Raw genomic sequence first — 22,928 nt, 5'->3', positions numbered from 1 at the left:
AAACAGCTTTTGATGGGAAATCTGGGAATTCTCCTGGGAGAGAATCTGTTGGTCAGTCTCTAAAGATAGATGGATCTGTGACAGGTAAACTCAGAGGGTTTGGAATGGCCATGCTTAGCCACGGACTCACCAGGAAGAGAACACAGCATGTAGATAAAGAGAGAATCGCAGAAGGAAGCAAACACTAGGCCTTGAGACAGATGGAATATTTCCTTATGTTTCTGGTTTCAGTTCCATGGTAAAAGTTTTTGCCTTGAGGCTTCCCTGTATTTTCTCAATAAGTGCTGCAAGTCCCCCTTGACTAAGAACAACAACTGTAGCAGCATGGTTAGGTGAGTTGTAGCCCTATGGCAGTGCCTTCCTCCAGGCGCGTATTTGTAGGGAGTAAGGAACTGAAATAAGGATAGTACACACCCCAAATTCCCTCCCTTTTCCTAAACTAACCACATCATCCTCAATTTTTTTCTCTTGATCATCTGAAAGACTGTTTAATTTCAAAATGAAGAGGTGATTCTATAAAGCTGACAATCACACAACTTTTAGTAAAATAAGAGAATAATTTTCATCTACTATTAAATAAATTTTTTTTAATGAAAGGAACATAACATCTAGAAGTGCTTCTGTAAAGATAAAGTATTATACTTACATTTTATCCTCCAGGATCTTACAGGATTTCTTCATGTCTTCAACCTGTTGTTCCCAATGTCTTATTGATTCTTGTAGTTGTGATATCTCTAAATTGTGATCACTAAGAACCTGTTGAAAATTCAGTAAAATTGGGGCATTCAATCATCATCAAATGATTCATGACAGAAGTCCAATTCACTAAATATTCATGTATCATCCATTCAACTTTTACACTGGGGGTGTCCTTTAGTTAAAATAAAAAGCAATCAGGGGCTTCACTGGTGGCGCAGTGGTTGAGAATCTGCCTGCCGATGCAAGGGACATGGGTTTGAGCCCTGGTCTGGGAAGATCCCACGTGCCGCGGAGCGGCTGGGCCCGTGAGGCACAACTACTGAGCCTGCGCGTCTGGAGCCTGTGTTCCGCAACAAGAGGCCGCGATAGTCAGAGGCCCGCGCACCACGATGAAGAGTGGCCCCTGCTCACCGCACTGCAGAAAGCCCTCGCACAGAAACGAGGACCCAACGCAGCCAAAAGTAAATAAATAAATTAATTAATTTAAAATATATATATATATAAAGCAATCATTATACTGCTTGTTTCTTTATAAAACAAACTGAGACAGAAATAATCCTGAATTCATCAGAAAAGAAAACAAAATTTGGGAGGGAGAGAAACCAATTATAGCAATGTGAAAACTATAAAAACAGTTTTCAAGACATGAATTCATCTTGACTACCATTTAAAAAAATTAAATATACATTTTCATAATTATTTTCAACATGTTATTCCAGGATACTAGAATGAGTATTATAAAAAGAAAAGTCAAAACAAATTGGGTCTTTCACCTTAGTTGATAGCTATGTCCATGTTGCAAAGATTTTTTTCTTAATATTTAATCAGTAATTTAGAAATGGAAAAATTGGGTACTATGAAAAAATATTAGCATGATTAAAAAGGAAATACGGATGGAGAAAATTCATAGTGAACATATTTTTACAACACAGTTTTGGAATAAAGAAAAGGGAAAGCAAACTTATCAGAGCTTGGGTCTGCATTTCAGCTTGTGAGGGAAAGTGGAGCTGAGAGAAAAGCTGATCAAACAAATTCCTTTGCTCTCTGGCATAGAGCTACCATGGACAGATTATTTAGAGCCACCTAACCCTGCACATCAGTGTGGGGTCAGAAAAACACCTGTTGGGGGTATAGAGGTTCTTTCAGTCATGCCAGGTGAGACAGGTGGGTGAAAGCTCCCCAAACTATTTTTTTTTCCTCTAAAGCACTCATATGACTGAACTTGTGGGCTATAAGTAGTTCCAGAGTTAACAGGAGTCTGAAATCCTAGATATGCCATCAAAAATTAGCAGAATGTCCAAAGAACTCTGACCAATAATCAGGATTAGTGACTATACACTGAAGGCCTGTCCTGCCTGACATCCATAACCTCTAGCCCTCGATCCTCCCCGCCCTGGACATGTAGGGCACCTTGAGAATCACACATCATTATTCTTTTCTGCCAGCATCACACCAGTTTGACCTGGCTGCAGAGTTTTCTAAACTAAAAGCACCACATGAAGATGAACCTGAAATTCCCTGTAGTCTCAAGTCCATAGCCAAAATGTTGTTTTCTAATCTCAGGCAATAACAACAACAAACTTTACCAAATACAAAACACTCAGCTAAAAGCCTTATAGGCATGACCTCATTCTATCTCCACAAAAGCCCTTTGAAATAGGTAATATTATTACCACCATATTATAGGTGAGGAAACTTCGGGTTGGTAAAGCCAAGACTTGAACCCAGGTCTCTGTGATACTGAAGTTCGTGCTTTAAACACAATTCTCCACTGGTAAGGTGGGGTGGGGCGCTGGATTGGGGGGAGGAAGAGAATGACACTGGAGCTGAGTTTACCCCTGCCACCTCAAGCCTTGACTTATTTGTCTTTAGAGATCTTTGAAGAACAGGTTAAGGAACATATACTTCATTTTTCCAAACCAGGTGGTGTGCTTGGCATAATTTATGAGGCCCCAACTGGGGATATGAGCTTAGGCGTGCCGATAAGATCTGTTTTATACAATCCCCGTGTTCTCCTTTGAGCTTAGCCTGACTCATGCTTCCTTACTATGTTGATATATGAAGAAACAGATAATCACCTTTTTAAACGCACATATCTGGGGGAACTTTTTGATTTTACTAATGTTTTGTAATTGGATGTCATAATAGATATATTGTAACTATAATGGTCAAAATCACACTATAAATAGTATTGATATAATGGAATTAACTGAAGACTCTGATAAGCAATGCGATGTTTTAGTATTACTGTTGCCCCACATAGTTTTACATGTAATTCTGAACACAAATAGAAGAAATACGCTAGACTCATTAATTCAACTGTGATAGATTAACAGGTGTTTCTGTTTTAATTAACGTAGAAGTAGTATTAATATTAACCTCTTCAATTATAGTCACTGCATAAGCTTCAGTTTTCTTATCTTTAAAATGAGGGTAATCCTCACAAAATATTTATCACAATACTGGCTTTCACTCGATGTTGTTAATTTTTTTTTTTTTTTTTTTTTTTTTTTTTTTTTGTGGTACACGGGCCTCTCACTGTTGTGGCCTCTCCCGTTGCGGAGCACAGGCTCCGGACGCACAGGCTCAGCGGCCATGGCTCACGGGCCCAGCCGCTCCGCGGCATGTGGGATCTTCCCGGACCGGGGCACGAACCCGTGTCCCCTGCATTGGCAGGCGGACTCTCAACCACTGCGCCACCAGGGAAGCCCAATGTTGTTAATTTTTAAAAATAGAAGTACACACATCTACACGTGGAACAACTCCTACAGAACACCTACTGAACGCTGGCAGAAGACCTCAGACCTCCCAAAAGGCAAGAAACCCCCCACGTACCTGGGTAGGGCAAAACAAAAAAATAGAGACAAAAGGATAGGGACGGGTCCTGCACCAGTGGGAGGGAGCTGTGAAGGAAGAAAAGTGTCCACACACTAGGAAGCCCCTTCGCGGGCGGAGACTGCGGGTGGCGGAGGGGGGGAGCTTCGGCGCCGCGGAGGAGAGCACAGCAACAGGGGTGCGGAGGGCAAAGCGGTGAGATTCCAGCACAGAGGATCAGGGCCAACTGCCACTCACCAGCCGAGAGGCTTGTCTGCTCACCCGCCGGGGCGGGCGGGGCTGGGAGCTGAGGCTCGGGCTTCAGTCGGAGCGCAGGGAGAGGACTGGGGTTGGCAGCGTGAACATAGCCTGCAGGGCGTTAGTGCACCGCGCGGCTAGCCGGGAGGGAGTCCGGGGGAAAAGTCTGGACCTGACGAAGAGGCAAGAGACTTTTTCTTCCCTCTTTATTTCCTGGTGCACGAGGAGAGGGGATTAAGAACGCTGCTTAAAGGAGCTCCAGAGACGGGCGGGAGCCGTGGCTAAAAGTGCGGACCCCAGAGACAGACATGAGACGCTAAGGCCGCTGCTGCCGCCAGCAAGAAGCCTGTGTGCGAAGACAGGTCACTATCCACACCCACCTTCCGGGGAGCCTGTGCAGCCCGCCACTGCCAGGGCCCCGGGATCCAGGGACAACTCCCCCGGGGAGAACCTCAGGCGCGCCTCAGGCTGGTGCAACGTCCTGCACTCCGTGACCCTCCCTAGCCCCCGGCCTGAGTGAGCCAGAGCCTCCGAATCAGCGGCTCCTAACAGACGCCCTCCCGCGACCTACACGCACAGGCGGGGCCAAATCCAAAGCTAAGCCCCTGGAAGCTGTGAGAACAAAGAAGAGAAAGGGAAATCTCTCCCGGCAGCCTCAGAAGCAGCGGATTAAAGCTCCACAATCAACTTGATGTACCCTGCATCTGTGGAATACATGAATAGACAACGAATCATCCCAAATTAAGGAGCCGTGTGGATGAAAGGCTCTTGGTGCTGCAGCCAGGACTTAGTGCTGTGCCTCTGAGGTGGGAGAGCCAACTTCAGGACACTGGTCCACAAGACGCCTCCCAGCTGCACATAATAGCAAACAGCTAAAATCTCCCAGAGATCTCCATCTCAACGCCAGCACCCAGCTTCACTCAACGACCAGCAAGCTACAATGCTGGACATCCTATGCCAAACTACTAGCAAGACAGGAACACGACCCCACCCATTAGCAGGGAGGCTGCCCAAAATAATAATAAGTCTACAGACACCCCAAAACACACCACCAGACGTGGACCTGCCCACCAGAAAGACAAGATCCAGCCTCATCCACCAAAACACAGGCACTAGTACCCTCCACCAGGAAGCCTACACAACCCACTGAACCAACCTTAGCCACTGGGGACAGACACTAAAAACAACAGGAACTACGAACCTTCAGCCTGCAAAAAGGAGACCCCAAACACAGTAAGAAAAGCAAAATGAAAAGACAGAAAAACACACAGCAGATGAAGGAGCAAGATAAAAACCCACCAGACCTAACAAATGAAGAGGAAATAGGCAGTCTACCTGAAAAAGAATTCAGAATAATGATAGTAAAGATGATCCAAAATCTTGGAAACAGAATAGACAAAATGCAAGAAACATTTAACAAGGACCTAGAGGAACTAAAGATGAAACAAACAATGATGAACAACACAATAAATGAAATGAAAAATACTCTAGATGGGATCAATAGCAGAATAACTGAGGCAGAAGAACAGATAAGTGACCTGGAAGATAAAATAGGGGAAATAACTAATGCAGAGCAGAATAAAGAAAAAAGAATGAGAAGAACTGAGGACAGTCTCAGAGACCTCTGGAACAACATTAAACGCACCAACATTCGAATTATAGGGGTTCCAGAAGAAGAAGAGAAAAAGAAAGGGACTGAGAAAATATTTGAAGAGATTATAGTTGAAAACTTCCCTAATATGGGAAAGGAAATACTTAATCAAGTCCAGGAAGCACAGAGAGTCCCATACAGGATAAATCCAAGGAGAAATACGCCAAGACACATATTAATCAAACTGTCAAAAACTAATACAAAGAAAGCATATTAAAAGCAGCAAGGGAAAAACAACAAATAACACACAAGGGAATCCCCATAAGGTTAACAGCTGATCTTTCAGCAGAAACTCTGCAAGCCAGAAGGGAGTGGCAGGACATATTGAAAGTGTTGAAGGAGAAAAACCTGCAACCAAGATCACTCTACCCAGCAAGGATCTCATTCAGATTTGATGGAGAAATGAAAACCTTTACAGAAAAGCAAAAGCTGAGAGAGTTCAGCACCACCAAACCAGCTCTACAACAACTGCTAAAGGAACTTCTCTAGGCAAGAAACACAAGAGAAGGAAAAGACCTACAATAACGAACCCAAAACAATTAAGAAAATGGGAATGGAAACATATATATCGATAATTACCTTAAATGAAAATGGACTAAATGCTCCCACCAAAAGACACAGATTGGCTGAATGGATACAAAAACAAGACACATATAGTTGCTGTCTACAAGAGACCCACTTCAGACCTAGAGACACATACAGACTGAAAGTAAAGGGATAGAAAAAGGTATTTCATGCACATGGAAACCAAAAGAAAGCTGGAGTAGCAATTCTCATATCAGACAAAATAGACTTTAAAATAAAGCCTATTAGAAGAGACAAAGAAGGACACTACATAATGATCAAGGGATCAATCCAAGAAGAAGATATAACAATTGTAAATATTTATGCACCCAACATAGGAGGACCTCAATACATAAGGCAAATACTAACAGCCATAAAAGGGGAAATCGACAGTAACACATTCATAGTAGGGGACTTTAACACCCCACTTTCACCAACGGACAGATCATCCAAAATGAAAATAAATAAGGAAACACAAGCTTTAAATGATACATTAAACAAGATGGACTTAATTGATATTTATAGGACATTCCACCCAAAAACAACAGAATAAACATTTTTCTCAAGTGCTCATGGAACATTCTCCACGATAGATCATACCTTGGGTCACAAATCAAGCCTTGGTATATTTAAGAAAATTGAAATTGTATCAAGTATCTTTTCCGACCACAACGCTATGAGACTAGATGTGAATTACATGAAAAGATCTGTAAAAAATACAAACACATGGAGGCTAAACAATACACTACTTAATAATGAAGTGATCACTGAAGAAATCAAAGAGAAAATCAAAAAATACCTAGAGACAAATGACAATGGAGACATGACAACTCAAAATAAATGGGATGCAGCAAAAGCAGTTCTAAGAGGGAAGTTTATAGCAATACAATCCTACCTTAAGAAACAGGAAACATCTCGAATAAACAACCTAACATTGCACCTAAAGCAATTAGAGAAAGAAGAACCAAAAAACCCCAAAGTTAGCAAAAGGAAAGAAATCATAAAAATCAGATCAGAAATAAATGAAAAAGAAATGAAAGGAAAGAAATCATAAAAATCAGATCAGAAATAAATGAAAAAGAAATGAAGGAAATGATAGCAAAGATCAATAAAACTAAAAGCTGGTTCTTTGAAAGGATAAACAAAATTGATAAACCATTAGCCAGACTCATCAAGAAAAAAAGGGAGAAGACTCAAATCAATAGAATTAGAAATGAAAAAGGAGAAGTAACAACTGACACTGCAGAAATACAAAAGATCATGAGAGATTACTACAATCAACTCTATGCCAATAAAATGGACAACCTGGAAGAAATGGACAAATTCTTAGAAAGGCACAACCTGCCAAGACTGAATCAGGAAGAAATAGAAAATATGAACAGACCAATCACAAGCACTGAAATTGAAACTGTGATTAAAAATCTTCCAACAAGCAAAAGCCCAGGACCAGATGGCTTCACAGGCGAATTCTATCAAACATTTACAGAAGAGCTATCACCTATCCTTCCCAAACTCTTCCAAAATATAGCAGAGAGAGGAACACTCCCCAACTCATTCTGCGAGGCCACCATCACCCTGATACCAAAACCAGACAAGGATGTCACAAAGAAAGAAAACTACAGGCCAATATCACTGATGAACACAGATGCAAAAATCCTCAACAAAATACTAGCAAACAGAATCCAACAGCACATTAAAAGGATCATACACCATGATCAAGTGGGGTTTATTCCAGGAATGCAAGGATTCTTCAATATACGTAAATCAATCAATGTGATACACCATATTAACAAACTGAAGGAGAAAAACCATATGATCATCTCAATAGATGCAGAGAAAGCTTCTGACAAAATTCAACACCCATTTATGATAAAAACCCTGCAGAAAGTAGGCATAGAGGGAACTTTCCTCAACATAACAAAGGCCATATATGACAAACCCACAGCCAACATCATCCTCAATGGTGAAAAACTGAAAGCATTTCCACTAAGATCAGGAACAAGACAAGGTTGCCCACTCTCACCACTCTTATTCAACATAGTTTTGGAAGTTTTAGCCACAGCAATCAGAGAAGAAAAGGAAATAAAAGGAATCCAAATCGGAAAAGAAGAAGTAAAGCTGTCACTATTTGCGGATGACATGATACTATACATAGAGAATCCTAAAGATGCTACCAGAAAACTACTAGAGCTAATCAATGAATTTGGTAAAGTAGCAGGATACGAAACTAATGCACAGAAATCTCTGGCATACCTATACACTAAGGATGAAAAATCTGAAAGTGAAATCAAGAAAACACTCCCATTAACCATTGCAACAAAAAGAATAAAATATCTAGGAATAAACCTACCTAAGGAGACAAAAGACCTGTATGCAGAAAATTATAAAACAGTGATGAAAGAAATTAAAGATGATACATAGATGGAGAGATATACCATGTTCTTGGATTGGGAGAATCAGCATTGTGAAAATGATTCTACTACCCAAAGCAATCTATAGATTCAATGCAATCCCTATCAAACTACCACTGGCATTTTTCACAGAACTAGAACAAAAAATTTCACAATTTGTATGGAAACACAAAAGAGCCCGAATAGCCAAAGTAGTCTTGAGAACGAAAAACGGAGCTGGAGGAATCAGGTTTCCTGACTTCAGACTATACTACAAAGCTACAGTAATAAAGACAGTATGGTACTGGCACAAAAACAGAAATATAGATCAATGGAACAGGATAGAAAGCCCAGAGATAAACCCACGCACATATGGTCACCTTATCTTTGATAAAGGAGGCAGGAATGTACAGTGGAGAAAGGACAGCCTCTTCAATAAGTGGTGCTGGGAAAACTGGACAGCTACATGTAAAAGTATGAGATTAGATCACTCCCTAACACCATACACAAAAATAAGCTCAAAATGGATTAAAGACCTAAATGTAAGGCCAGAAACTATCAAACTCTTAGAGGAAAACATAGGCAGGCAGGACACTCTATGACATAAATCACAGCAAGATCCTTTTTGACACACCTCCTAGAGAAATGGAAATAAAAACAAACATAAACAAATGGGACCTCATGAAACTTAAAAGCTTTTGCGCAGCAAAGGAAACCATAAACAAGATCAAAAGACAACCCTCAGAATGGGAGAAAATATTTGCAAATGAAGCAACTGACAAAGGATTAATCTCCAAAATTTATAAGCAGCTCATGCAGCTTAATAACAAAAGAACAAACAACCCAATCCAAAAATGGGCAGAAGACCTAAGTAGACATTTCTCCAAAGAAGATATACAGACTGCCAACAAACACATGAAAGAATGCTCAACATCACTAATCATTAGAGAAATGCAAATCAAAACTACAATGAGATATCATCTCACACCAGTCAGAATGGCCATCATCAAAAAATCTAGAAACAATAAATGCTGGAGAGGGTGTGGAGAAAAGGGAACCCTCTTACACTGTTGGTGGGAATGTAAATTGATACAGCCACTGTGGAGAACAGTATGGAGGTTCCTTAAAAAACTACTAATAGAACTACCATATGACCCAGCAATCCCACTACTGGGCATATACCCTGAGAAAACCATAATTCAAAAAGAGTCATGTACCAAAATGTTCATTGCAGCACTATTTACAATAGCCCGGAGATGGAAACAACCTAAGTGTCCATCATCGTAGGAATGGATAAAGAAGATGTGGCACATATATACAATGGAATATTACTCAGCCATAAAACAAAACGAAATTGAGCTATTTGTAATGAGGTGGATAGACCTAGAGTCTGTCATACAGAGTGAAGTAAGTCAGAAAGAGAGAGACAAATACCGTATGCTAACACATATATATGGAATTTAAGAAAAAAAAATGTCATGAAAAACCTAGGGGTGAAACAGGAATAAAGACACAGACTTACTAGAGAATGGACTTGAGGATATGGGGAGGGGGAAGGGTAAACTGTGACAAAGCGAGAGAGAGGCATGGACATATACACACTACCAAACGTAAGGTAGATAGCTAGTGGGAAGCAGCCGCATAGCACAGGGAGATCAGCTCGGTGCTTTGTGACCGCCTGGAGGGGTGCGATAGGGAGGGTGGGAGGGAGGGAGAAAAAGAAAAATAAGATAAAATAAAAATTAGCAACAACAACAACAAAAGAAAAATAGAAGTACAGAGCTCTGAAGTATTTTCTAACTCAAAGAGACAAACAGTCTCCTTTCCATATTAGTGTACTCAATATAAATGGAGAGCCTAAATTCTGTTTTATTATCACACATTCAGAATTAAGGAATCTGCCCATGTTTATTCACTTTGTTATGTAAAATAAAGCAATCTCACACAAACATTACATATGATTCTATATCCATTTGGTCAGTTCTGTATGTATTTTTTAAAAAACATTTTTACAGTATTTTGGCCCATCAAATGCAAATGTGTACCTAAGCATTCCAAACTTCCTTCTTTCCATCATATTCCTAAAGAAGAAAACACAATTGCCCTATAACACTTTAAATGTCAGAAAAGATTAACATGCCGAAAACATTCTCCCCCGATGGCATGAAGATTAATTAATATCAGCTCCTTTTTTAAACCACCTGCTATTAGTTGTATTCAAGGCAGTGTATATTGAGGTGCTTGGGGTCGGGCTTGAAGAAACATAGTTTATTCTTTCTTACCACTCTGCTGGCAGCAAGGGTTTCTCTCATTTTTGTCATTTTATGCCTTAATGTATCCAATTCTTTCTTCTTTTTGTAAGTCTCCTTTCTCTTTAGTTCACAGAGTTTTTTATATTCATCAATCTGTAGTGACAAACATAATAAACAAATCAAAAAGCTTAAGAGGACAACACAGTTTAGGAAATCTTTTTTTAAATTTTGTCAACCTAATTCATATTTAAGTATACCATATTCAATCTAAGTATATTATCAAATTAAAAAAAACAGGTTTGCTTAGTTTGAAGCATCAGAGGAAAAATAATAAATCACAAGGATCAAACTGTAATTATAAAATGTTGAACTAGTAAATTTAGAGGAACAATGAAACAATGATCATTAACAGCAAATTATAAAGGCAACTGCCACTGTAAAATTTACTAGTAAAACATCATAGCAATTGTTACCAGATTTACTGTGCGCTAAGCACATCAGAAGAGTCAAAGGAAGGAATTAAGAATTGTTTGGAAATCTAAATTCACGTTATTTCATGAGAAGTAAAACAGACCAAAAACAAAATCACTGAAGATAGGGCAGCTCACAATCCTAAACAACTTACCATTTTGTCATCCATACCAGCCCCTGAGAGCTAAAGGATCCTTATCTCCATTTACCTGGGCTTGTTTCAAAAGCGCCCAGTATTTGGTAGAAATGTTTTGCAGCTGTGTCTTAAGAGATATTCAGTGGTCAAATGCCCTGAACTGACTGTGACTTGACCACAGGAGTGCTCTGCCTGCGCAGATGAGGCCTAGAGGTGTCAGAAAGTTACCTTTGCTTCATTACCATGTTAAGATCTCTGCCCAAAGGGGGCATTTATACTCTGCTAGGCACAATTCATGCCCTGTGCGAGGAAGCATGGAAGACTGTGCATGCCCTAGCTGCTCTGGCTGCCTCTGTAAATCTCTGCCCCCTTCCTAGAGCCCTGATGACCACCGCCTCCTAATCCTTAAAATTCCCTTATTCCCCTCCCTTCAGGGAGATGGTGCTTTTAGAGCACAAGCTCTCCCTTCTCCACTCCTTGATCAATGATTCGAGTTTCTGATCTTGAACCCGGTCTCGTTTGATTGGCATTTGCAACACTGGGCAAAGGACCCATTGAGGGGGTCACTGATCTGTTGGGGATTGATAAAAGAAATTTTCACATATTGAGATATAGGAACGCGGAGCGACTAGGCCCGTGAGCCATGGCCGCTGAGCCTTTGTGTCCAGAGCCTGTGCTCTGCAACGGGAGAGGCCACAACAGTGAGAGGCCCGTGTACCGCAAAAAAAAAAAAAAACTATACTGAAGACCATGCTTCTCTGGAGCAGCTTCTCAGAGTAATCTGGGAAGATGGCTTCTGAGCTAGTCCTTAGTTTGGCTCAAATAAAAAACTCTTCTATTCTTGTTACAGATTGATTATTGATTATTTTCACTAACAGATTAAATAACAGTTTTCCTATGATTAAACATATTGTGATTACCTGTCAGATCCTATTGAAATGAGTCACCTTATCAAAATCAGACACATCATGGATTTGTCTGGCAAAATGAATTATGAAGAAAAAGGTAACTGAATAGTAAGGCCAGAGAAAGTATATTTAACTCTGTATTAAAGAGTTATGAAAACATGTTTGTGTGGCTTTCCATCAAAGCCACCAGCCAATTCACCCAAAGTGGTTACTCTGAATGAATGTGATCATTATCAGTTATCTCTGCACTAGGGCACAGGTGCATTAAAATGAAACTTGGTGATAATAAATTTTGTTGAAAATTGAAATTCTGTGCTCATACTTTGGCCTAAGCCTTCTCCCAAGGTCTTGGGTCTTGCAATTATAGAAGTAATATTAGCAAAAACTCTTTTGTGTTAGAAGAGAACTTACGGTTTGAAGACTCTGACAGCTGTAAACAGCTTTTCCTTTCTCATTGGAAACAAAGGGAATTAACAGGCTGTTACTATGGCATATGATGTGCATTTAGTGAGCATTAGTGGTTGAGTCCTTAATATCCACTCCCAGTTGGTCTAGCCCACTAGTACACGTTTTCCCTTAGGATCCACTATTGTTCTGGGGTGGGCACTGTCTTAACCTGGCCGGATCAGACATAGCAAGAAACTTATGTCCTTGGTTGGGAAAGGTTTTCTTCTTTCTACTTGAGAAAGGAAACATAGTCCAGTTGTCACTGGCAGCCGTCTTGTGATGAAGAGGGAAACCAGCCTTAAGATGAAAGATGGAGGAGGGATGAGCTACTGAATTAGCTAGTCCTGCAGTCTGCCCAACCTTGGGAATTCCTACTGTGTAAGATAATAAACGTCCTTACTATTTAAGTCAGTTTGAGTCAGGGCTTCTGCTATTTGCATCTGAAAGTATCCTAACCCTTTTCCAGGGAGATAGAACAGGGGTAGGCAAACTACTACCTGTAGGCCAAATCCAGCCTCCACCTGTTTTTGTGAAGCCACATTCATTTATTTAGGTAGTGCTCTTGGCTTCTCTGTGCTAAAACGGCAGAGTTGAGTAGTTGTGACAGAGACTGTATATGGTCCACAAAGCCCTATTACTCTCTGGCCCCTTTCAGAAAAAGTTTGTGGATCCCTGAGAAACACTATTCACAAAAGGAAGGAGAACCTATCATGTTCTCAAATTCTCAATTTGAAGCCCCTCTGGGCTTCCTTCCTTTTAACATTTATATTAAAGAATAGGAAGGGGTTGGGGAGGGTAGAAACTTCCCTTTAGAGCTTAAAATGAAGTTAGAAACTCAATCATTCAATACAGTGATATTATAGAGTGCCTACAACATGCGAGAGGCACTGATCCTGATGCTAGAATTTAGCAATGAAAAAAGCCAGACAAAATCCCTGCCTGGTGGAGCCTTCCTTTTGGTGGGCAAAGCTCAGATCCCATGCCACTACTGACCATTGTTTCAGCCCCTGGGGAAGTAAAGAAAAGGGACAAGGCTCTCCCCACTCCTAACCTATACTGCCCTGCACATCGTCCCTCCCCTGTGTCCATGCAGACACATCCCACTTTCTGCCCCTATAACTTCAGTGAATCCCTCCAGTGTGGGGCTTCCAGACTGCTCATAGAGAAAGTCCAGCAGAGGACTGGAAACAGTGGGTGAAATGAAGTCCTCTCATCATTGTTGTGGGTAGAGAATGAAAACAGGAAAACCCCTTTAGGTCCTTGTTGTCCTGACTATTTCATTGCAATAACAAAAAATCCAAGCAAGGTCTAGTCCAATGATAAGAGTCAGGAATTTCAGTTGACTCCACTACTGCAATGCAGGCTAACAGCTGCCTTCATCCCGGGAAAAGGTCCAGGGAACTCAACTTTTACAAATTCTGTTTAGTGGCTGCAGACTGCCCAAGGGACTCTTTGCCAGCGGCTTCACAAAGTGCCTGTTCTGAGGATGACTAGGGCTGAACTGTCTATACTTAAGAAAAATAATCCATGGTTTTAGTGTAAAACTGTTTCTGAAGCCAGGGGCACTTTAAAGGATAGAGACTCTCAGACCTGACTGGAACTTATGAATAGTCTTATCATGAAACCAATCATCCCAAGAACCAAATTGAGACGAAGGGAGAGGGCAGGGCAAAACCATTAAAAGAATGAGGAAGGGGACAAAGCCGTTGCAGAAAAACAGGATACTCTAAAAACTGGTTAGGGGCTTCCCCTGCCAACGCAGGGGACACCGGTTTGAGCCCTGGTCCGGGAAGATCCCACATGCCGCGGAGCAACTAAATCCGTGCACCAGAACTACTGAGCCCACATGCCACAACTACTGAAACCCGAGCGCTTAGAGCCCGTGCTCCACAACAAGAGAAACCACGGCAATGAGAAGCACACACACTGCAATGAAGAGTAGCCCCTGCTCACCACAACTAGAGAAAGCCCCGAGCGTAGCAACGAAGACCCAGTGCAGCCAAAAAAAAAAAAAACAAAAAACTTGTTAGAATCAATAGGCCCAGGATGGTGGAAGACTTCCAGTAGACCTTAAGCCTCATTATACACTCATTGTAATACATTAGCATATGCTAAATGACATACCCACAGGCACCGTGACAGTTCCCAGGCTGACCATAAAAGGCCAGAAAGAGGGAAGTGGCCCAATTCCTGGAAATCCTCACCCCCTTCCCCAAAATATTGCAATAGAATATTCCTCCCACTTGTGATCGTATAAAATTACCCAGCCCATAAAAACTAAACACCCGCACACCCTGAGGCCACTCTCGCTTTCTGAGACAGGTCGGCATTCTGCCTAAGGAATGTGTATCTCGCTAAATAAACTTGCTTTCCCTTTACTTTGTCTCACTCTTGAATTCTTTTCTTTGCGAAGCCAAGCACCCTCACTTGGCAGTCTGTCCCAGGGGCCTGCACTTCCCAGGGAGTGATATTTCTCTCTCTTGCATCAAAATGTTGATCACTGCCAGATTGTATTCTACTAAATTTTAATTAAGACTCAAGAAGTGCAATTTAATAAATGTTCTTTTCTTTCTTTCTTTATACATATATATATATCTTTATGCATATTTAATATGGCAGGGTTGCAAGCCCAGGTCCAGTTTCCTGCATTATAGTTATGCCAGTTCCCATGATGCAGAGGGCAGCACCAGGAGCTCAACAGCAATTTCCATCCTGGGCTAGGCCCTCACTGCATGGAGGAAAAGAAGGCTGCTGCTAGGAACACCTAGCACGGAGATAGCCCTGCTTCCCCTGGGGCAATTGGAAGCAGAACAAAGAGGAATCAATCAGAAGCCATTCTGAGGGTGAATTATTTAGAATTCAGGATGCAGTAGCTATCTCCACTGACCCTCACAAAATTGCTGGTCTCAAAATACCCTTCTCTGTTGGGGCTGTGGACAAAAAAATGTGGCCTGCCATTTCAGTAAACAACGAATGTTACTCACCATCAAGCCACCATCAAGCCATCAGCCACTGCGCAGCCTCAGCCTGATGGTGTGCCCTGAGGGGCTTCAGGATGGAGAAAAATAGGATACTGACCCTAGGTAGTTAAGACGGTATCAAAGGAATGATTTCAATGAGCCCAGACTCTTGCATCTTCCCATACAGAGAAAAGCACTAAAATCATTACCTTGAGATGCCTGTCTTTTTGTGATTAGCAATAATCTTTTGATGTTGGACTATCTGTTTTTTCCCCCGGCAAAAACTTCTACATATCCTGGCTCCTCCATTACCTCTTTGGAACAATTCCTCAGAACTATCTGAGAGGCTGCCTTCCCAGGCTACAGTCCTCAGTAAGGTCCTAAAATACAACATAATTCACAACTTCTAGGTTGCACTTTTTTTTTTTTTTTCAGTCGACAGGGCCCTTGGCTCTGCCTAGACCCTCTGCAGGCCTCTCCTCTTGGATTCATTCAGTAAGAGGCACAAGTTCTGAAACCAAGCAGTACACTCTGGGGCTCCCGGGCACAAAAGTCTTTCCCTGTCCCCTGTTTCTTGTTTGTAGGAAATACACTTTAGTCAGCCTCCATGACCTTCCCTGAGTTCCAAAGAGCAGGTTTAAACAGTTGCTAATCAGGGAAGGGAGGGGATCCAGAGACAAGGGAGGAGCAGTGAGGAAACAATAGTGTAGCCTAGGGGCAGGGTCCTGGCTCCTCCTCAAGGGACACACATAACAATATCTCTGAGCTCTTCTACAGCATTAAAACCCACACCAAATGGAAGATGCTAACTACCTGTCGAAGCGCTCTTCATTCCAGAGAGAAGGTCACAGTTCGATAACCTTGAGAACCGCAGAAGCCATCACCAGACCACCAGACTCCAGATGATCTCTGGGTTGAAGGGATGCAGGCCCCACATGCGCCCTGATCCTTATCAGCAACCCTTCCCCTCACAACCCACCCACCCACCCAGGCTGGGAACACACAGTTTTGAGAGCATTAACCCGCTGTGGCCCCCCTTTCTCGGCAAAGCAATAAAGCTATTCTTTTCTACTTCACCCAAAACTCTGAGACTCAATGTGGTGACGGTGCACAGAGTTCGGGTTTTGGCATCAGTTCCGGCAGAGCTGAACTGGCTCATCCTGTCTGCAGAGACAACCAAGTGACACAGAAGCAAATTCCTAGTACCTACAGTGCTGCATATAAGCAAGGGGCCACCCCAGTGTTACCACTCCTGTCATTCATATTCTTTCCCATGAACTCAGATGCCGCTACACAATCAAACATCTTCCCCACGGGCTCCAGTGTCCTTGAGCCTCTGCTCTATTCCTGCAGAAGATACCACGGGAATGCTTGCTAGCTTCAAGGACAAATAAGTTATTTCTCATTTCCTGCCCTCAATTCTGTATTTTTTTAAAAAATAAATCATGCCACTTACCTCTTGACTCAATTTTTGTTTTTTTTCCAAATATTCTGCTTTTTCTCTTTCCATTTGCTCCTCTACTTCTTGAATATATCGTTTTTGCAATTCTAGTTCTTTCTTCTCTGAGTTAACTTTGGTATAAATCTCATTGATGTAAACAGTGATAGTGGCTTTTTCTTTCATCGCATGGTTGAGTGACAGGACAAAATTTTCATAACGCCTCGCTAGTTCCTCTTGCTGTTCACTAGGAGAAAAAGAATCGTTCTTGGCATGAAAAGGATGGCTTTCCAGGAAGAAATTTAAAGTCGGCTTGATGAGATGAACCACCATAAAGAGGGAAATTTAACGAATACTTATTTTAGAGTTGAATTTGTGATTGTCTGAAGTTGGTTGCGATGAAGGACAGAAGGAAACACAAGTGTCAACCTTGTAACTCTTTATCACTGCAAAAGTGTCTTGTGGTCCTGCCTCACCCCACCCATTCTCACACACCAGGTAGTAACTATGGGATATTTTAGTTTAAAACATACAATGATTCAAAACCAGTTTTGAACAGGTGAATGGAATCTGGCCGGACAAATGGTTTGATACGGAGCATTGCCATAGCTACCTTATCATCCTGAGATATGCAGTTTAAGCCAAGGAAAGCTAAACATCCCACCACTCTTCTAGCCACCTTCTGATGCCATTGCCCTGCAGAGAAGGCCCAGGAGAAGAAAGCTAACCCTCCTCTGATGGAAAGGAGTTGGCGAGGAGGGATCTGAGTCTGTCTTCACTGCTCAGAGGGTGTTTGAAATCTAATTTGAACCCACTTATCTTCTCACAGCTGTAGCCAAATCTGAGTTCAAGAGGAGACATTAACCTCACATATCCATTGCTGGCCACACCCACCTTAAGACTGTGAGAAACATCTATCCCAGGGCTAACAATAAAAGATTTGGAGGAAGGACAATTGGTGACATTTCTCTATTTTCCTTTTTTCAAAGCTCCTGCAATGTAATGACTTTTTTCTTTTTCCAATCTCCAAGGCTAAACACTCTAGTTCAGGCGGACTGTGTGAAAGGCTCAGGAAAGTGGAAACAGGTTGTTGGTAAGTTTATTTTCCAGAAGTCAACTCTACCACAGAAAGGCAATTAAGAGAAGCTCAGGCTACATGGGGCCAGATAATGGGTGCCTTGTAGGTTTAGTAGAGGAAGGCTTCTAAGAATGAAGCAAACTAAGGATTGAGTGGCCTTAATGAAGCAAAGCAAAACAAAACAAGTCAAATCAATACACCTGACTAGGTGTATTGTGCTGGGTTGGGAAAGCTCTCAGAAACGGAATGTAGGACCCAAGGAAATCCCCATCCCCAGTTTCTAAGGACTGTGTCCAGTTTTTGAAGAGTGTCCAGGAGAGGATCACTTGTCAGAGAGTGTGGGCACCTTGATATACATCTTTCTTTGAAAAATGGATGCAATAAGTGATTGTAGCTTGATGATGCTAGCTCATCAGGCAACCCACATTATGTTCATTTGTAATTTGACTTTCCATAAAGATTTCTCTAGAGCAGTGATTCTCAAAGTGTGGTCAGGACCAGCAGCAACAGCAGCATCTAGGAACTTGTTAGAAATTCAAATTCTTACCCCCATTCCCCAGACCTACTAAATCAGAAATCTGGGGTGGAGGTCCCAGTAATTTAACAAGAGTTCCAGGTGATTCTGATGTACACTCAAGTTTAAGAATCACTGGTCTACAGGGGTGTGATGGTGCTGGTCAGTTGATGTGAGTATTCCAGCCTGGATGTTATCTTCCTTGTTAAGGGTTTAGAAATTGATAGTTGTGATCGTGGCTAGCATGCACCATGCACAAATCTGCACGTGAATCCCTAAGAGGAGTTAGAGTACGCAGTCTTTCTCAAACTTACGTGGTCATGAACTTTCTTTTTCATGGAGCATCTCCCAGAATAGGTGTTCTGAGGACCTACTTTGGGAACCTGTCCCTGGGCCTTGAGGTCCCCACCTAACTCCTGATGCTTTGATACCTTGTGCACCAAGCAACCTTCTGATTCTTTTAGCTTCCCAAGAAGATTTTTTCACTATGATGAGGGCTCTTTGAGTATTTCTTACTCCAACAAACTGAAAGTCTGACATTTATACATTACTTTTGAGAATTTACTTGTAGTACTGAGTTATTCTTCAGGGTTTTATTGTTTTTTTTCTTTCAGAGTATCTCTTCTTCCGTGGGCTAAGACAAGATTTGTAATCTCCATTTTATAGATGGAGAAAAGCACTTCTTCCACAGAGGGGGAAGTGCTAACAACACAGCTGAGGAATAAAGAAAAGAAACTAACAGGTGTCAGCTCTCATTTAATTGAAGATAAAATCTAGGGCCAATCCCATTTTCAACCCTCCAGTAGATTATAACTGAATGTCTTTAAGGAACTAAGCTAGCTACAATATATCAGGTTTGATATTATATTTGCAACACAATACCCAGAAAAATTTCTTGCTTTGGTGGTTGAGGTTTGTAAACTTAATTTTACTAAAAATGAAATGAAAACCACTGTGTGTTTCTACCTTTGGAGGTGGGGTGCAAGGCACTGTGTAATTGACACAGAGTAGCTGCTGCTGGGAAGCTGAGTTCCCTCTTAAATTTTACAGGTCTCCTGGCTGTGGTGGTAGAAGAGTTTCTGCTCTCTTCCCAGCTCTCTGCAGCCATCGCACACCCCTCATCAGCCCAGTCATCTTCTATAAGTGATCTCCACCTCTTAACTTGCCCTGCACCAGTTCGGACCAGAGGACAATCCCTTAGGAAAGATTTCCCACTTTAGCCCCAGCCCCTGACTCCCTCAAATACTAAAAAAAAAAAAAAAAACCCAACAAAAAAACCCCTGAAAAAACCTACCCCAGAGCTTTATTAATTTTTTTCAGATCAAGTATTTTCTTCTTCAGAAACTCTATTTCATCATTTATCTTCGTAATTTTCATGTGTAATTGATTTATCTCAACAAGATTTAATCTTCGGGCATCCCTGACACATTCTTAAAAGTAAGTGGAAGAAATGTTATTCAGTTACTTGAGAAACTGCACAATTGTAGATACTGACTTTTCAAATAATAAACAAATTATGTCTTTCTTTGAAATATTCTTCTAATTATGTTCCTGGATCAGACACCTCTTAATCATCCCTTTGGACCCTCTCAATCTTACCTATCAATTATTTCCCTTATTTCAGCTGCTGCTATGGTCGGTGACCAGCTTTCTATGAGCTCTGCACAATTTCAGGCGGTACAGTCTGATAGCACCTGATTCCTGACTGTCCTATCCACTTCTTACCTGTCTAGGACGTCCTTGTCACCTCTACCATGGGACTTCTTTAGACACTCACACCCCTCATGCATGTGTAACTGAAAGTTTGGGAGGTGTGGCAAGCATTGGACCAATCGTAGACAGGAGTCACTGCTTAGGTGTTCCTGAGAAGAGGTAACACTGTGTCTTGAGGGTGTATTCTCATACTCAACTACCTGCCGTCAGCGGCAGTCAACATCATATTGCACGCCATATTAGCTTTCCATTCTCCCTGCTTTGGTTCCTTATCCCACCCTCCTCCTCTTTGGATTGTATGTCCTAATAAAATAATGGTGCAAAAGCCATTGCTTCTGGCTGTGCTTTCAAGGGAACCCAGTGTGTTAAAGAACTAATTACTCATTAATAAATAACAAATCAGTGTAATCACATAAGACTTCAAAGGATTACCTCAGCGCTTGATAGATACATGGTTAAAATGCATGAATTTTTGAACACTGCTGTTTAGAAATGGATACTGGGCCGTCCATTTCTATGCAACGAATTCCCTAGAAACTGGCTGGTAGCTCCCCTGAGAGAGTTGGATCCTTTTATTGGAGGCTACAGTTAAATTGCTCACTGTAGCAGGGCTTTTCAAACTTTATGTCTTGAATATGCATGTGTATCACCTGGGGATATTGTTGAAATACAGATTTTGATGTAGTAGGTCAGAGGTGGACCTAGAGATTCTGCATTTTGTAACAAGCTCCCAGGTGATGCTGATGCTACTGACCCAAGGACCATACTTCAAGCTGAGAAGCTTTAAAACACAAGGTCAATTAAATTTACTTGGCTAAGTATTCAGTGTGTATCAAGGACCTTACAAGCTAGCATGGTATTTCTTTTTCCTTCTAAAATATTTTTCCTGCTTATAAAAGTAACCCAATCTGGACAGTAAAAAAAAAAAAAAAAGGCAACCAAAGAAAATAAAATGAAAACATTCTTAATTCTGCCTTGAGCACAGATTAAGTCTTATTGTTTATCTGCATGTAGGAGTTTGTTGTATTTTCCCTGCCAAACTAGACTAACATTGTGCAAATTCTTTTATAACTAACTATGTCACTCAGGGTCTAATCGGGAGATAGAAATCTTATATTGAATAGGGAAATTTTAATATAAAGAATTATTAACTGTAGCAGAGAAGTAGAGTAATGAGGGAACGAATACTAAGAAAATAAAGAGAACTCTGAAGACTTTAGGAATACTAGGTACAAGGAGCAGCCCTACAGGGGCTGTAGGAAGCAGCACCTCCAGACCTGAGATCTAGACCTCATTGAAGAGGTCAGTGGCTCATTGGATGGCAAAGAAGTTCGTGAAATGTTCCGCTGGCAGAACTTACTAGAAATATGGCTTCTGGGGGCACTGGGGGGACTGGTCCACAGGGAATTGCTGTACTTCAGAACTCACTGCAAAACCACCTAAACGGTGCCAGGGTACCTGCCTCACAGGGAGCAATCTACCATGAAGCCACTCAGGGGATACTGGAGGGAGCTTCTGGGCCCCAAGGACTGTTGCATGCCACTGGCAGAAGCTATCTGCACTGCAAGAGTCGGCCAAGCTGAGCACACTAGAACACGAAGACAACCCCTTTTTCCTCCAGTAACCCTTCAGTGCTCTGTACTGACAAAGCTTAACATTGCACCACCTGGCAAAAGGGGAAATTTACAGCACCCCAGCTCCCTTATGACAGAGCAGACAATGAACGTAGACTTGGGGCTGCAAGGGAACATCTACTTTAAAAATCTTTTTTTTTTTTTTTAAATTTAGACAACTGTTTTAGGTTGGGCTCCCTGGAAAACAAATCTTAAAATTTGTGTGTAAAGCTCTGAGGAACATCTCCTCTGAGGACATAAGGGTTGGGCAAGGGTGGAGCGTTTAAATGATGATGAGCTGGAGCTGTGATGACACTTCAGAGTTATTCCACATGGAACGAGGGAGGCAGACCTTTGTACTCTCTTGGTGACCAATCACTGAATGTGAGCAGCAGTTGGGGAGGGAGTCTAACTTGAAGTGAAGCTTTTCTCTTTTGTCTAGGGCAATTCCTGTAAAGGAACTGAGCTGTGAGCCTCAGCCAACACTCCTGGCAGCTGGAAAAATAAAGTTGGAGCCTGACCTTACACCAAATACAAAATTTAACTCAAAATGGATCAAAGACCTAAATGTCAGAGCTAAAACTATAAAACTCTTAGAAGAAAACATACGGGAAACCTTCATAATGTTGGATTTAGCCATAATTTCTTGGATATGACACAAAAAGCACAGACAACAAATGAAAATATAGATAAACTGGACTATGTCAAAATTAAAAACTTCTGTGCAACAAAAGTCATTATTAACAAGAGTGATAAGGTAACCCATGGAATGGGAAAAAATACTTGCAAATCATATATCTGATAAGGGGTTAACATCCAGAATATATAAAGAATTCCCACAATGAAACAAACAACCTGATTAAAAGATGGGCAAATGGTCTGAACAGACATTCATCCAAAGAAGATATACCAATGGCCAATAAGCACATGAAAAACGCTCAACATCACTAATTATTAGGGAAGTGCAAACCACAATGAGATACCAATTCTTATCCATTAGGATGGCTGTTATTTAAAACAAA

The 22,928-nt window shown here is 41.5% G+C and overlaps 1 protein-coding gene across 1 annotated transcript in view; it reads right to left on the bottom strand.

Moving 5' to 3' along the window:
* Nucleotides 1-22,928, bottom strand: part of CCDC175 (coiled-coil domain containing 175) — a 76,103-nt gene that overhangs the window by 48,368 nt on the left and 4,807 nt on the right. The window contains exons 4-7 of the mRNA XM_073800418.1: nucleotides 19,875-20,010; nucleotides 17,007-17,235; nucleotides 10,659-10,781; nucleotides 647-756 (exon numbers count right to left, since the gene is read on the bottom strand). Coding sequence (XP_073656519.1) covers nucleotides 647-756; nucleotides 10,659-10,781; nucleotides 17,007-17,235; nucleotides 19,875-20,010 — 598 coding nt within the window. The remainder of the gene's footprint in view (nucleotides 1-646; nucleotides 757-10,658; nucleotides 10,782-17,006; nucleotides 17,236-19,874; nucleotides 20,011-22,928) is intronic.

Source organism: Tursiops truncatus, chromosome 2 (assembly GCF_011762595.2).
Source record: "Tursiops truncatus isolate mTurTru1 chromosome 2, mTurTru1.mat.Y, whole genome shotgun sequence".
NCBI lineage: Eukaryota > Metazoa > Chordata > Mammalia > Artiodactyla > Delphinidae > Tursiops > Tursiops truncatus.
The sequence above is the reverse complement of the archived record's forward strand: the minus strand, read 5'-3'. Positions and strand labels throughout refer to the sequence as shown.